The sequence below is a fragment of the Ixodes scapularis genome, unplaced genomic scaffold (assembly GCF_016920785.2).
Source record: "Ixodes scapularis isolate PalLabHiFi unplaced genomic scaffold, ASM1692078v2 PGA_scaffold1__304_contigs__length_218370807, whole genome shotgun sequence".
NCBI lineage: Eukaryota > Metazoa > Arthropoda > Arachnida > Ixodida > Ixodidae > Ixodes > Ixodes scapularis.
In genome coordinates this window covers 209,914,304-209,931,240 of record NW_024609846.1, presented here as the reverse complement: position 1 = coordinate 209,931,240, position 16,937 = coordinate 209,914,304, and the positions used below count along the sequence as shown (strand labels likewise).

Sequence of the window (16,937 nt, the reverse complement as noted above, 5' to 3'; positions counted from 1 at the left end):
AAATTACCGAGGGAATGACTAGATACTTTCAGGGACTTAAAGCCTCCCTCTACAACAGACCGAGGACACAGGAGGAAACATCCCTACCACCTCAGGAACAATTTGACCGCAGCATTCTTGAACCAATAGCGCCCGGTGAACTGCAGAGACATATTAATAAACTAGAAGCAGGAAAGGCAGTAGGTCCAGACGACATCCCCAACGAGTCCCTGAAAAAGCTTAAAGGGACACGGACACCCCCCAAAAAATATTTTTCATTTTTTGCCAGGCGCTTCATTATGGTGTCGGAGGACTACCCAATTAATATTTTGCAACAGAGTAGAGTATTTTTTTAATAAAGCCAAAAGACGCAACTGCTCGAAACCGAAACCGAAACCCGACGGAGGTCGGAGAAGTGGAGAGAAGAGAGTGGAGTGGCGGAAGTCACGTGGCTACACCCGACCGTGTTTTTTTTTTTTTTTTTTTTGTCTCTCTCCTTTTTGTAGCAGACGACATGCGGCGTACGGGAACTGTTCGCCGTGGGATTCTTTTGCAGTTATGTATGTTCCGCTCGTTGTTCTGTACTCCAAGATTAGTTGTTTTGTACATTGAGGAGTTGGAGATGAGTAGTGAGTGCCCGTGGTGAATTTTGATCGGCTCCGAAAAGAATACACCCAAGATGTTGCGTGAAGAGCTGGCTCACATGTCCTGCGTCCGAAACAGAAGTGGCATTGTGCGACAGAGTTTCCGAAAGATCAACGGGATCGGGACTAATGGCTGGCTGCATTTCCTGTAGACCATTTACGGGCACCTCGGAAAGCGGACGCTACCTGATTTATATGCTCCTTGCATTTTGTGGAAAGTGATTACATTGAGTTCGCAGGTGTCAAAAAGGAAATCCCATACCATTTAATTCAGCGACGTGTCGTCCACAACATTTGTTCCTTATTTTTTTTTTTTTTTTGTTTCTTCAGTAATAATTGTAAAAAAAAAAGAAATGTAAACATCGGAAAATATTATAAAAAAAAGTTTCGCGGGGGATCGAACCCGGTCCTACGGCGTGCGAAGCGGACGTCTTACCCACTGAGCTAATGGGACATGTCGATATTCGGGGATCTCTTTTCTTAGTAACAATTGGACCGATAAACTGTAAGTTGGAAAGTTTGCTGCCGATTTTTCTCTAGCAAAAGCACTCCAGGGTCGAAGTCGGGATGCACCACGCATTGGCGACATTCTCACCTAGTAAAGAAATCGTACGCGTGCATATTCAACTCGAAGTAGACACGTCGCGCTTGACGTTTGCGCGAGCGATGTCTTCAGCCACAAGAAGGGAGTGACGGCTCGGAGACGTCTTCGTGCAAATCGGCTTGGTGGTCGGGCGTGTCGTACGGCATGAATACCAATTCTTTTGAACAGTCCCAAATTTCTCTTTTAAAGGCGGACAAAATTCGCCGGTACCCGCGAACGACAGTTCTGAAATAGAGGTCCCACGCCCGTCGTCCGCTGCAATCGCCGTCCCCGCGAGTCCCACGATACGCGAAACGACGCACGCACAGAATGCTTCCGGTTGTCTGTGGAACTTTTTTTTCAATCAACGTATTTGCAGGTTTTTAGAAGCCACAAAAAATGGGTTTCATATTTTTTTCTATTTTTAATATTGAGTGTATCCCTTCAGTGACCCACGATAAATTTGGTGGTCGCATCGATACCTTAGAAAACGGCCCGTGACCGCGGAAAAGAGAGTGAGCGAGACTCGAACCGGCCAGTTCTTGATCGGCGGTTTTCGGGTGGAAAGAAACCGAATTTCGAGCCGCAAATTCTGTTCTGGGTAGTTGAGCTCTGATATGTCACGTACAACTAAAAACCTCGGCGAGGATAAATACCCTGTCAGTGTCCCTTTAAACCGGTAGCACAGAAGCACCTAAGTGACCTTCTAAACAACATGCTGGCAAAAAGTGTTATTCCTGAAGCCTGGAAACAAGCCAAAATAAAACTAATCTACAAAGGAAAAGATAAAGACAAGAAATCTTTAGACTCATACAGGCCAATAGCAATACTAAGTAATGTTTACAAACTGTTTGCATCAATTCTGCAAGACAGAGACTCTGTGAGATGCATCTTTTCAGCGAGGCACAGAATGGATTCCGTAGGAACCGGCGGGGCAGCGGCAACTTATTCACTGTCACACAACTAATAGAGCTAAAAAAATCTAGATAGGTCACCACTCTATCTGGCTTACCTTGACTTGGAAAAGGCCTATGATGCAGTGCCCCATGAGAAGATGTAGACGATGTTAGAAGCGATGGCACTGGATGTTCTGACAGTATCGCTCTTCAGAAACATGTACGCCGGATGCAACGCCAGATACAGTTTGGGAGAATACTTATCAGGGCAGGTGAACATGATTGTGGGTCTGCGCCAAGGCTGCCCCCTTCCTCCAACCCTGTTCAAAATATAAATCTCATTTTGGAGCTGCAAGCCAAAGGGCACAACCATTGCCTCCAGTAATGACATGGAAACAACTTATATTCCAGTACTGGCCTTTGCTGATGATATACTCCTGTTATCAGAGAGTGAAACTCACCTTCAAGACATGCTCGATATCTGCACTCGAATTGGGAATGAAGAGGGATTCAAATTCAGTAAGGAAAAATCAAAGTGGATGGGCTATAATGTTCACGAGCCTAACCACATGTTTAGAGTACAGGAGGTGGAAGTAGAACATATCAAAGAATACAGGTATCGGGGAGTGACTCTTCAAGAAGGCCCGCTATACTTGGAACAACACGAGAGGAACATCCTAAAAACCTCCAACATCCGAAAAGGTCACCTGTGGAACATGGCAAAGTATTCCTATAACCCATACACCCTTGCGAGGGCACTGTGGAAGAGTGTCGCAGTACCGGCGGTCAGGGCCGTAACCAGGGGGGGGGGGGGGGGGGGGGATAGGGGGTTCTGACCCCCCCCGAAATTTTTTTCTGTGTACGGCCCCGGTCGGTGCACTGGCAGCCAGCCGATTTTAATCTCCACCTCTGCGCACGCGCAGTGGCGCCGGTCGGCTTCCGGGTACCAAACCGGGATTGGATCTCCGGTTTGCTGTAACTCTCCATTATATGCCACCGATGCACATGATTCATAGGCGAAAATAAGACAATAGACACTTTCAAAATGGCCGCCGTTGTCCCCGAAACCCCCCCCCCCCCCCCCCCCCCCCCCCGAAATTCCCCGAAATTTTTTTCTGGGTACGGCCCTGGGTACCTTCCTTAAATGCCTAGGCTCATGACTCATGAGCCATACTTGTTTTTCCAATTTTTGCAGAAGTGAGCCTGTTTGCGGTGGCTGCCCACGAGTTTGGACACTCCTTGGGCCTGTCCCACTCGTCGGTCCCAGGGTCCCTCATGTACCCCTACTACCAAGGAGTCAAGGAAGACTTTGTGCTGCCTTACGACGACAAGATGGGGATTCAAAGGCTCTATGGTGAGCACAATACTTTTGCACATTACCATATGCACCCGGACTTTAGTGCAGAATGATAGACTACTGCCGACACTTGGGTATTTGTGCAGTTGTTGGGCCACTAAACTTTTAAAACGAAGAAATAGGTACCTTCCCAAGATTCCTGGTGTGATGACTTTTCTCTACTGTAATTTCTGTTAATTTATTAAAGAATCACTGACACCCCCAAATTTTTTAATTTTTTTTTTGTTAGCCGATTTATTATGGTGTTTGAAGACTACTCAATCAATATTTTGCTACAGCGTCACGTATATTTCTAATAAAGTAAAAAGAACGCAACTACTCGAAACCGAAACCAAAACTGCAATGGGGAGGAAGGAGGAATATAGAGGAGAAAAGTGTTGCCAAAAGTCAAATGGCTGTGCAAATTCTTTTTTTTTTTTTTTTAGTCAACGTATTTGCAACTTTTTAGGAGCCACAAAAATAGATATCATATTTTGTTTCGATTTTTAATACTGGGTGTGTGCCTTCGATGACCCACGACTTTGATTATCTTTGGTGGTTGTGTCTAAACCATAGAAAACGGCACGTGACCACGGAAAAGAGAGTGAGCGTGACTCAAACCGGCCGGTTCTCGATCGGTGGTTTTCGGGCGGAAAGAAAACGAATTTCGAGCCGCAAATTGTGTTCTGAGTGGTTGGGCTCTGATATGTCATGTACAAATAAAGACCCTGGCGAGCATAAATAACCTGTCAGTGTCCCTTTAAAAGAGCATAACCAGAGAAGCACGAGAAATCTTGTTTCTTTAACATATTTAAGCTTCGTCAAAAAAGGCTAATGCTACTCAGTAAAACTTTCATGTGATTATATTTTTTATGCATTATGCGGAGGCGTTAACTGATGTTGAATATCTTCATTCTCGTCACTTGAACAAACTGACTACCGCAGTGGTGGAACTGCTGCACATTTGCGCCAAACTGCGGCAGATTAAATTACCTGCTACATGCCGCTCCAAAGGCTGTATTTGCGCACAATTCACGCCATGTCTGCGCCAAAAGTTGTTGTTGAAAAGGAAACTAAAAGTGTCTGGCACGTGGCATTCTGGGCGATGCCACTGAAAATTAAGAAAGTACAGCACGGATATTCGAATGGTCAAATAGCAGTTTCAAATAATACGCTATTTGATATTTACTTCAAAATGAACTGCGATATTCATACATTTCGAAGTGTTGATCGCGGCTTGTTAGCCCCCTTGAGTGCGCTTCTCCTCAAACACCGGTGCACTGCGAAGAAGCAGTACCCGCGGAGCTAACACCGTGATCTCGCGACTCGCTTCGCCGCAGCGCAACCGTGCGCTTAGGCGAAAAACGCACCCTCAAAGAGGCATGGCGCATGCGGGCGCCTGGTGTAATAAAAAAAAAAAAGGGGGGGGGGGGGGGGGGGGGAGACATTGTGATCGTTAATATTTGCAAGGGTATATGTTAGGCAACGATGTTCTAACAACCTGTGTTCATTATTTTTGCTTATTTTTGTTTTCGTTTTTTTTTTTTTTTAACTCAGAATTGAAGAAGATATTTCCATATAGAAAGAAGTTTATAAACCCCCTCAATTAAGTATGGCTTGGCTCCTTGATAGGTTTAATTTAATGTAAAATCTTTTGTTTGTTTGCCGTCTCAATGTAGGTATTTGACTGTCAGGCCACAGTCTATAAATATAGCTACATTAAATTTAACAGAGCTTGTAAGTGGGCAGTTAGAAGCTTGGGAACAACGTTCGCAAGTTTAGCTGAATTTTCGTTTAAGCATGGTGTAACAGCAGTGAAAGGCGTGGAGAAAGCCGCAGCAACTATTCACTATTCAATTAAAAATATTCGGCCAAAACCACTATTTACTTTGAATTGGCTTTGAACCCAAAATCCAGTATTTTCACATGCTATAACGAAGAGTTAAAGGTTTTTATGCGAACGGTGCTCACATCGATTGCAATGAATAGCTAGCGCTGCTCGTGATGGGTTAGAGTAGCTATGTGTTCCGCTTAGCTGCTCTATGAACAGTAGCAGGCCGAATTCGAGCGAGGGCAGCGTGAGACACATTCAAAACAAAAGTGTCTGTTTGGTGTCGAACTCGCAACAATTACGTCTCTTGATACAAACCATAAAAAGTAGCCAAACACTTATTTTTAGAGCGCAGCTCTTAGGGGCCCGTTTCCGGCTTGAGCCGCGTCACCGTCGCCGTCGGCGTAACCGCGAGGTCACGTGACCCTTCTGAGTTCACGTGACCCCTTGAGGTCACGTGACCCCCCTGAGGCCACGTGCCCTCCCCCTGAGGTCACGCGACACCCTGACTTCACGTGACCCCCCTGACGTCACACCCCCCCCCCCCCCCCGACTGAGGTCACGTGACCTCAAGAAGTCACCTATCCCTCAGTACGCTTCCATCCTCCTCCTCAAGAGCTGCGCTCTAATCCGGCGTTACAGGGTATTGTAAACGGCTTTCATTTTTTAGAGCACAGGTCTTAGTCGGCGTAACCGCAAGGTCACGTGACCTTCCCAAGGTCACGTGACCCCCCAGATCACATGACCCCCCAATGTCACGTGACCCTCCGAGGTCACGCTACCCCCGAGGTCACGTGACCCCCAGACCACGTGACCCCCCCCCCCCCCCCCCCCGAGGTCACGCAACCCCCCAAGGTCACATGACCTCAGGGGTCACGTGACCCCCCAAGACGCCCCTCAAGGTCACTTGACCCCTTGAGGTCACATGACCCTCAGGTCGCGTGACACCCCAGGTTCATGCGACCCCTCACCCCAGGGTCACGTGACCCCTTCACCCAGGGTCATGTGACCCACCCCCCCTCGGAGGATATTGAATAATGAGGGGAGGAGGAGGAGAAGGAGAGGGAGGAGGGGCCTACCCTCTCCTCAATACCCTTCCCTCGTCCCCCTCAAGAGCTGCGCTCCAATTCGGCATTACGGCTTTGACTTTTTTACTTCAGACACAAAGCGAAGATGCCATTGCTACTCCTAATAGGTTAATTGAGACATCTGCAAAATTACCGGCGTATGATTGTTCAATAAATAAATAAATTGACGAGATCCTCTGTAGGTATGACACTTTAAATAGTCTCCAAACACTCCAACAACTGCAGTTTTTTTTCACAGGCTAACTTTCAAAGAAATTGTATAAAATTTTCTCACATGAAAGCTCAGAATTGCTTGCTCCAAAATTGGGAAGCTATGCTCCAAAACCCGTTGTTTCCTGCTACAAGAGCTGCTCCAAATCACCATTTGTCAGTTCCACCACTGCTACTTCCATTTGCTGAATATAGGAGTAGACACAATCGACAATGATGTTGACCCTGTAATTTTTTACCAGGGCATTGCTGAAAAAATGATATAACACTGCTAAATATTCTGACACATAAAACGAGGCATCATCATCAGCCTAAACTTAATTGATTCAAAAGTTGAAGGACCTTGCGGTCCCTGGACGGCACCCTTAGTCCTTACACGTTGCGGCTTAGCGGCCAAAGTTAAGACGGCTTTGTATCCTTTTCAGGACTCAAATACACGACCAAGTGGGCGCCCATGGATCCCATCTCCCCCAGGACGAGCACGCGCCCCCCCAAGACTCCTGAGCGCCCCGACCAGCAGCCGCCTCCCCGGGAACCTCAGGACCCCAGGAGAGACCCCCTTACCCCAACCGTAGCACCTGACAAGCCAGACCCCTGCCTCACGGGCATCGACGCTATTTCTGTGATCCGCAGGGAAGTCTTCATCTTTAAGGGCCAAGTGAGTTGCCTTGTGCTAGTCTGTTCAATTACTTCAGTTTAAGCTTATCATCTTTATGGTTCTTTTTATCCTTCTTCAACCCAGAAGCTCCATTCTCAGTATTAAGGGTGAGATGGCGGAGAAGCACAATTCCACAACAGGAATGCATACATTTCTTTTGTGGTGCTCAATGGTATAAACTAAATGAGGTTTCATCAGGGGATCAAAGTTTCATTAGGTTGACAAGTGTTCACAATGGGTTTAAATAAGAGGATGTCTAGTGATTCTCTATGATTCTAGAACACCCAAATCTGTCCTTATCATAAAGCTGGATTGGATTTTGATGGTAGATTATCCTCAAAACAAGTATAGTGTTATTGGCATACTAACTGAAATTTGATAAGGCACCTGGAAATACATCCCCATGTGGTAGAAAAATAATTTAGTCAGTGTAAGTTACTTGGTAAATGAATGGGGCCGAGTGCTACTTGTACTGGACTTTGGTGGCGGTGAGAATGCTTATCGAACTGTTTTCTCTGCCATTAATGTGCTTTCAGTATTACTGGGGGGGTGCCCATATTGCTCCCTCTATTGATAGTAATATGGAGTGCCAAGAGTGGCAGATTTTGCATTATTTGTACATCTGCAGTGCCTTCTATAATGTCTCTATAGCTTATCCCTTACTGGATCTGCACTGTGCTAATCTAAGCTTCTTTTCTATTTTGGCTGAGCACTTCTGACTAAAATACTTTTTTTGTTTCAGTATTTCTGGAGGATCAATGACAATGGGCTGAATCCAAACTACCCTGTTGAAATTCGTGTCTTTTGGTATAACTTCCCTAAAAACCTAGAGAAGATTGATGCCGTCTACGAACGCCCAGATCAGAACATCGCTTTCTTCTCAGGTTCGTAATAACTTTCTGCACAATTAATTCAAAAAAGGGCAACTCACAAACAGGCATACAAAAAGTTATCATGAACAATATTGCTTTCCTCACAAAGCCATGCCTATACCAATCGCCAATAAGATGTAGTATTAGTACTATTCCAGCAAAGGAACATGAAAGTATATAAGAAAAATATTAGTTCCTATGAAATGCCAGGGTAAGCATGCTTATTGAAAACTATATTACAGCTCACATCATTGGAGTTGGTGTCAGGATATGTTATTTATGATGTTCAATCCATAGACTCAAGAAGGACTTCATTAACTGAGGCCTTCCTTTTTGTAAACATAGAGCCCTTAGCATGTTTAATTTGCACTGAAACACACAAAAGAAGACAAATGTACAAGACAACTCGTCACCTGACAAAGTCATCCTAAATGTTGCAGTGTTGGGGAATCTTTTCAGTTCTAGCCAAAAAGAAATACCTAAACAAATAAACAGTTTTCCTGATTTTCTCCAACACTCGGACACACAGTTCGAGCAAAATAAAAATTATGATAAAAAGCGATCTTGAAAAAGGTTTCAAAAGCCAGGACACAATGGGAGATAGTATTGGGCCATTGGGTAACGGAGAGGATATACTTTTCTGCCTTCCCAGTTGCAGGTCAGCCTTTCAAAAATAGATGCTTTGCAAGCATTCAAAAACAACCAAGACGGTGTATACCATATTTTTCTGCGTATAAGTCACAGTTTCCTCAGAATTTTCGTCAGTGCATCTTATACAACAGCACAGTTTAAATGGATTTTTAAAACATGTTTGTAAGTATGAACCTTAACTGTGCAAGATGTAAGCCGTAGTGACAATTACGACGAAGGTGGAACAGCAAAACACCCGCCGATAGCCGGCTCTTCTGGTGGTCTGAAGTGTCGTGGCTTAGGTCCGTCCGCGGCTGCAGTGGCTCCGCACACCATCCTTCACAGCACTCCGCATCTAGGTGCCACTTGTATACCAACCTTTTCACAAAAACAGCCATCTATATAGAGGCATGTGACTTGTTGACTGGAAGATACGCCATTTCTTTAATTACTGCATGCTGCACAGAGGCCAATGTAAGACCTTTCTGCGCACATTTCATCTGCCCCCCAGGGAAGAAGTACTGGTTGTTCAGTGGCAACAGGCCGCTGCCCGGCTACCCACGGCCACTAACTGACCTGGGACTGCCTGCCACGCTGACCCATCTGGACGCTGCTCTGGTCTGGGGCCACAACGGCAAGACCTACTTCTTCAGCGGAGACAAGTACTGGCGCTACGACGAGACCGATCGCAGCGTGGAGCTGGACTACCCGCGCCACATCCGCATGTGGAGAGGGGTGCCTCAGGGCGTTGATGCCGCCTTCCAATACTCAGACGGTAAGCATTCTTTGCCCAAGACAGCTGTACATTAAATGGGACTGTGTCTGCAGTGTCAGTACATACAGGTCTATCTTGAGTCCTCGTAGGTGCCTTAGTGCACTGACAATGATATGGGACGAGATATTTAATGAATTCAAACTCCAGCATAAAATTTCTGTCTAATCCCTTCAAGAAACACGGGAGGTGCCTGTATACCTCTTCCCTGGTATCTAGCAAGCAGCTCATAATCAGGGTTCTGCATTTTCGAGGTAAATTTTTTCAAAAAAAGTTTATTTTTGACCGAAAATTTATAGTTTTTTGGTGCTTTTAATTTCCGTACGTGCAATGTGGAGTTTTACTGGTGCAGGTAGAGAATGCAGTTGACGAGTTTGGTAAAGCAGCCCTTTCATAGACAGTGCAACAGGAAGTGAGCCTTGACTGTGTAAATTAAATGGTTACATAACCGATAAAATACACTCACTCGTCTCAAGACTTGACGGACGAGTGTCACCTCATGCGCCCAGTCTACACATCGGATGACTGTGCCAATTGGCCTTCCAATACACAGCGATGCAAAGAAAGACCTTTCCATTAACCGTGCAAACTTCTATCTAGTACAACTTGCAGAATGTTGTTGCTGCCAGTCGCTTCAAGATCTAGGCCTCTTAGAACTTAATTACGAGGGAACTTATGTTTCCTGGCTATCGTGCAGAGGTAGTGAAAAGTCTGACTGGGTTTCTGAAATCCCTATCATTAATGAAGATAACAAGTTTAATAGTCGAGAAAAGGAGGCCTCAGAAAGGTGAATGAATGTTTAGGAAAGAGGTAAACTTTATTTTCTTGACATGAGCTGCAGATTTTCTCTTTTATATAGAGAGTGTTTCACGAAAGGTGGACTAATTCAATACTGTAAAAACTATGCATCGCACCAAAAAAGGCTTGTGTCGTTTTGATCCTAGGCCAGGGGCCTATTTAGGAAAATGATTTAAGTTTGGGATAATTAAGTCGTTAATTATTTTCACGTAATCAATCTTTCTAATATTGAGTTTAAGGGCATGGTTTCATTTAAAAACTTGCTGAGCATTATAGAAAAACACTAAATAAAAAAATTGGAGTGTGATAGAAGGCACGCGCTGCATTTCACAGCTTTCTGAAAAAACAGCACAACTTCAACGGGTTTTTAAGTTTTGGTTTGCAATCAGAGTGCTTCTCGGCATTGACGGTACCCTGCCCCGTGGAGAAATAGTGCAGCCAACATCTGCTCCGCTGTCCTTGCACAACGTCTTCTTTTGGTGCGATGCAGTTTTCACAATATTGAATTTGTCCACCTTTCGTGAAACACTCTGTATATATAGTAGTTACTAGTTTCTTGTTACTACTATTATTTTAATTTCCTTCCTTTAAAGGCAACTCCGGTCGAAAACAAAAACAAATGACTGGTGTTGCTTTAGTACCACAAAATAAGATCACAGCCAAAATATTACGTCAAAGTGAAGCCGCATACTAAACTAAAACCGATTTTTAAGATGTAACCAGCTGCTCTTTAGCGGGCAGCAAGCGGGTTAGCTTTTAGTCAAGGAACAATTGCGCAGCACCCTTTTGACGTCACGTTGCGGTGGAACTGCGGTTGATTGGTTGTACCGTGTACCACAGCACCAGTGTGTGGTCAGGACGTGGTTGTACGGCTGATGATCAGTCTTGCCATCCCTCTAGCAGATAGTTCCGGTTTTGCCGTAGACGTTCAAAACTAAACTTTGAGGTGCGATATTTATAAGACTGCACACAATATCGAGGGAAAAAAAAAGTTACCACGCAATTCAGAGACACTGCTTTAGCTGAAAACAGTCGTAATCCCAAATTAAAAAATATTGCTCGAAGTTGCCTTTTAACAATTTTCTGATTTGTCCCGAATGTATTTGTTTCAGTGTCTGTACCTCTTGTATATTATAAATGATCCCCATTATGTAATGCCCTCCGCAGGCTCTTAATGTGAAATAAATAAATAAACTAAAAAAGTTTCTTTGGCAACCTGTACAAAACAGAGTGGAAATTAAAAAAGGAATTGCAAAAGTTGTCTCAGGATTTCAGGAAGCTACAAAGACCGGTCATATTTTTTATGACTGGCAGTCCTGAAAGTTTTTTGGGTAAATCTGAATTCACCGGCGAGTGTTTTCTGAACTTCATTAGATTCATCCAAAATACAGAATGCTAGATGTATTTCAGCCAGACCCAACGATCAGGACGCGGCACCTTGCCGCATCAACGAGTGCACCCATGCATGCGTAACAGTTGTTCAAAGGTTCTGCATGCTAGCTGCAACATGAACAGGGTTTTGAAAAGGATCCATTGACATATTCTCTCCCTTGTGCTCCGCAGGCCAGACTTACTTCTTCAAGGACCACCATTTCTGGCGGTTCAACGACCGGCGCATGCACATCTACAACCGAACCCACAGGGTGGGCGAGTGGTTCGGATGCCCCGTGGCGAAGCCCTCCTACGCGGACGAGCAGAGCAGCGCGGGTGCCGGCATCGCCTTAGCCCACGGCACCTCGTGGGTCGTCCTCGCCTCCCTCCTCGCGATGGCCCTTGCCGGCCGATCCTGATTGGCGCTGCGGTTTAAGTCGACCGCGTGGCACTTCAGAGGAATCACGTGGCTCTGCTTCTTTGATCGATGCGTCGTGCTCTCCATATGCTTTTTCCTCCGTCGGCCATTGTCGATCGTGCATCTGGGCAACTGGCAGTCAAAAAACGACGGGGCCTGCAAGCTTTTCGAAAGCCTTTAAGAGGTCTTCAAATGCTCGAAGAACACAATTATTCCCCGAAACTGAGCGACAATATGCTTGAGAAAGTCTAGCAAGCAGATGGTTACGTTCATACGCTCTTTGCTCGAAACTGCCAGCTATTGTCGATGCGGTATGGCGGCAATGTTAGTCGGTGATCCTCTTGCTTTGAAAAGTCTTAAGTGGTCTACATGATTTTCTGGCTAGAGGCTGAGAGTTGATGAAAGGAATGCGAATGCTCGAAGGATGGGACCCTGCGACTGCAAGACGCGGCCGACGAACGACCAAGGCAAGGAGACAACGCCGGTCGAGTTCGGCGCACCGTGTGCATCGTTTCCAGTGTGATATTCAGGTGCAAGACTGTGGCACTTGCTTTATTTATTTTCCCAGTGAACTCTCGTGGACTCAGTGCATTTGCATCACCCTATATATACTCTATATACACTGCATCTGCGCACTAGTTTAGGTACACTTCTTGTAAAGAGAATGCTTGGTGCAAGTGTTGGACAATTGAAACGACAAATGGTTGATAGCAAAGCTGGAAAATTTATAAATAGTGTTGCTGTTGAAATTGTGTCTGGCATCAGTAACTCGCAAATGTCATTGATGCCAAAGACAAGGAATACCGTATTTACTCGAGTAATAGCTGCCTGCACACACCCCGTTCAGCAACTCATCGTGTCCTTGGTGAGAAACATAGCGAATAACGAGGTTGTGAAAATGATTCTGCAAGCAGGAATGCGATATGCACTGAATCTTGGGCATGGGAAACTTTGTGTGCAGTGTCGCAGCAGAGATAGCATTTTTGCGTGGGGTCATTCTCTCTCGTGTCAATTCTTTGCCCCTTTTGTTGATTGCTATGATTGGCCATGCAGGTGCTCTGCTGAAAAGTGCACAGGCTTTGCTCAAAAACAGTGTGGCCTTTACTATAGTAAGTACAGCATTTCTGGTGCGTCATAATCAATCCGTATGCAAATTAGCCAATGCCTCAACTTTTCAGGGAAGAGCAGCACATTCGCGAAACAATAAAGCACAATCTATACAGAAACTAAGACCGAATGGCAAGCACAAGATAAACACTTTTTAGGGGCACCGTTATGCTATGTCCCCACCTATATGCTTTCATTATATTGACGTGGTTGTGGAAAGCAGGCAGAATGATAGTAGAAAAAGGAACAGGAAGGAAATCCGTACGACACTCGCATCAAGCATTCGCTCCATTTGCTCACATGTTTTGTGTGGTGTGTCTTATGCATATGGTCGAAGGAAAAGTTTTGCAATGTCTTTCATCATTTTATACTCCTGATTAGCCATTACCTCAAATGAGAGATTTACGATTGTGAAGTTGCAATGCCAAGCAAAGCAAGCAAGGTACTCCGTTGGGTATCCTGCAGGTGCCTCTACTTTAATAAGCTGCGCACATTTCTCGTCTATTTTGAGACGGTTTTACAAAGTCAGTGCTCCATGTTCTGTTGCTGCCTGTCCGTGTCTGACTTGGTCCCAGTTGTGATTAAGCTTCTGCCTGAAAATGGCCATTAATGCTCTTTGACTACTACAAGTAACCAGCATATTTATGAGAGGATCAAGAGAGATGTCACTAAGAGTGTTGAGGAAGAGAGCTTGTGAAGGGCCTTTATATATTCTTTTATGGTAATATACAATTTTTGTAAATAGCCAGCATGTACATATTTACTTTTCTTCTGTTGTACATAAAAGGGTAAAAAGGTTGTTTTGAACTACTATAAATTAAACTTTTGAAAGCCCCCAAATACTACAGAAACGTTATGTGGATAAATCTTTGTAATGAGTGCCAGTGACGCTACCTTTTCTAGTCAGCCATTTTTACAGGGCAATTTGAATTGCAACAGGTTTAGGAATTGGGTAGAAACCTTATTTATTTTGTATCACTTCACTGTGTGAAGGTTTGGATTGCAGACTACCTCACCAAAAAGTGTGCAGGTTTAAACAAAACATGATTGTTCTCGAGTAGCGATTTCAAACATAATAATACTAAAATTGAGCACCACACTTTGTTTGTAGTCACCAGTGCTTGTTCCATTTACTACCATGCCATTTTGAGTACCAACTTTGCACAACATGGTAACACTGAGTTCATTGTAAAAGCATTGTTTAAAAATATGAGCTAATTCGCATCCCTCTTATCAAAGAATAAGAGGTTATTGAATGGGGATTTTTTACACTCATGTGAGAAACATTCTGGGGCAGTATACAGCAGAAAGTGTGGCTGTTTGTACTTTGCATTGCATTGAGGGCTCTGTGCACATCCTCATGTATCTATTATTAGTACTGAAATGTGCTATAACCTTCTTTTCCTTTAAAATGCCACTCTAATATTTAAAAAAAAAGGGTTTTACTGAAAATTTCACATTTAGACGAGCTAAGTGCCCACGAAATTTTAGCTTGATAGCATCTAGTAAAGCGTGTGTAGCAACTGCACCCAAAAAAAAGTGATTTTGCAACTTCCCCAAAAGTGTTTCATAATGCTGCAAGCAATAGGGCATCCTTAATGCAACCATGTATGTCAAAGCTTATATTCTGGACACTCTCAGGAGTGTATAGTGACAAAATAAAAATATAATTAGGGGAACCTTCAGATTTTGAGGGGGTTTTAAGATGGTAGTTTTATTCAGAACATTGAGGACACGTTTGAAATTATGCCAATTTGCTCACTGCACCAAATTCAAAACAGGAATTTGTCTGACTATATTTGGCAAAGTTAGCATTTTGGTTTACAGAGACCAAAAAAAAAATTTGCTAAAATGATTATAAGAAGTGCTGCTAACACACCAAAATAATGTTAGTACATAATGAATTAATGGTAGTATCTGCCCGCAATTGCCAGCAAATATATTAAGAGATTGTGTCAATGGCCTACTGAATGTTTTAATAAGATCTAAAAGCAGCCGGCCATCTTTAAGACAGTGCTCTTTCTACATGGGATTCTTGGCAGTCATAGGGTTTTCACCTGCTGCAATCCATGTCGCTGAAATTCGTAAAAACAAGTAGTCTGTTGTGCTTACTCTTTTTCTGTAAGTGGCCCAACATCTAGAAGCTGAGCAAATTCTCAGCCAAGGTAGCTTTTCTGACAGAGTGCCATGTTTTTTTGCTCGAGACCAAGGCGTTTTCGAATTTCTTTGGTGATATTGCAACAAGAAATGTAGCTGCCAAGTGCCCACAATGCTTATGATTATGGTAAATATATTCACGCTTTTCTGAAAACTCACCATTTACAAGTGAGTGTAAAGGGGTGGTGAAGCAAACATTTCAGTGTCCATAATAAGTGGCGCACAATCTTTCCACAAGCCAGCCGCTACCGGAGTGCACGAGCACAAGCAGCGAAATTGACGTAATAGACCTCCATTCACGCTTAGGATGACAGCGAAATGTCTAAAAGGAGAATAAAGACAGGCTTTTCATCTCCACAGTGGGGTCTGGTGTCAAAAGTGGGCGATTAACTGGTCTAACAAGCATGTAGCTTTCACCTGTGGAAATGAAAAGTCTGTCTTTATTCTCCTTTGGTCTGGAGCCCATACATTTCACTGTCATCTTAAGCGTGAATGGAGGGCTACGACGTCATTTTCGTTGCGTGTGCTCGTGCACACCGGCGGCTGCTGGCAGATTGTACGCCACTTATTATGAACACAAAAATATGGTTCAGTATCCCTTTCATTTATTAGTGAAAGTCTTTTGCGCAAGGTTTCGATTATGCTGAAGTATGTTGCCAACCTTATCTCAGAGTGCACAGTTTTGCAATTTTGCAATAAACATTTCCGAAAGCATACTTTTCTAGTATTTCTCACTTTGTAGATAGCACTTTATAGGTCTATTCTGCTCTAGGGATACTAAATAACCACGCATGGTAAGGTAAGGTAAGTCTATATGGTAAGTCTAAGTATAAAACCGTTTGAATGCCGTTTCCTTAACCCTCCGACGGTCGAGTTTTTTCTCAAAAGATGTTTCCCAGTGGTCGCATTTTGTTTCCAAATGAACGGCACAATGAAAAAATCAATGCACAGTTGTTTTTTTTTGTTTTTTTGGAACAAGGGTTTTTAAAATTTTTGGCTAAGGGGCCAGGTTGGGGATCTGTTGCTGACTCGAGGGCTGGTAAATATATAGGTAATTATGAACGAGGAAAAACGAAATTGCATTTAAATGCAAAATTAAGAGTTAGAGTAAAGGCCCGTTCACACTCTTGCGACTGCTTGCGACCTCTTAAACCTGGGTTCCTTAAACCAGAGAACACACTGGCGCCATCTATTGGGAAGCAGTGTAAACTCGGCGGTCCGGCATATTTTTTTTTATTCCTCGCGCAATATCCTTTCTTTTTTGGCTCGAAAAGCTTTTGTCAATGTTATAAACGAGCCTTTCTATGGGTATTACGCACATTTGACCTCGGAAATCCCGCAAAACCTTCGCTTCTGTGAAATGCAGTTCTAGGGTCACCGCATAGATGGCGCCACAATGTCAGTGTGTTCCCTCATTCTAGAAACATTTAAGAAGTTGTAAGAGATCTCGTCTCTCTCAGTCGTACTCGGTCGCAAGAGTGTGAACGGGCCTTAAAAATTAAAAAAATAAAAGATGGATGAATACATATTGTGAAATACCGGGGGAGCACCCACCTAACTATCACTGAAAACTGGGTTAATCTAGAC

At 44.0% G+C, this 16,937-nt stretch overlaps 1 protein-coding gene across 1 annotated transcript in view; it reads left to right on the top strand.

Annotated features, from left to right (window-relative positions):
* Positions 1-16,066, top strand: part of LOC8039478 (matrix metalloproteinase-2) — a 255,383-nt gene extending 239,317 nt beyond the window's left edge. The window contains exons 4-8 of the mRNA XM_042291060.1: positions 3,298-3,456; positions 6,993-7,225; positions 7,968-8,109; positions 9,239-9,502; positions 11,861-16,066. Of these exons, the coding sequence (XP_042146994.1) occupies positions 3,298-3,456; positions 6,993-7,225; positions 7,968-8,109; positions 9,239-9,502; positions 11,861-12,087 (1,025 nt within the window). The 3' untranslated portion in view covers positions 12,088-16,066. The remainder of the gene's footprint in view (positions 1-3,297; positions 3,457-6,992; positions 7,226-7,967; positions 8,110-9,238; positions 9,503-11,860) is intronic.
* Positions 16,067-16,937: the final 871 nt, after the last annotated feature.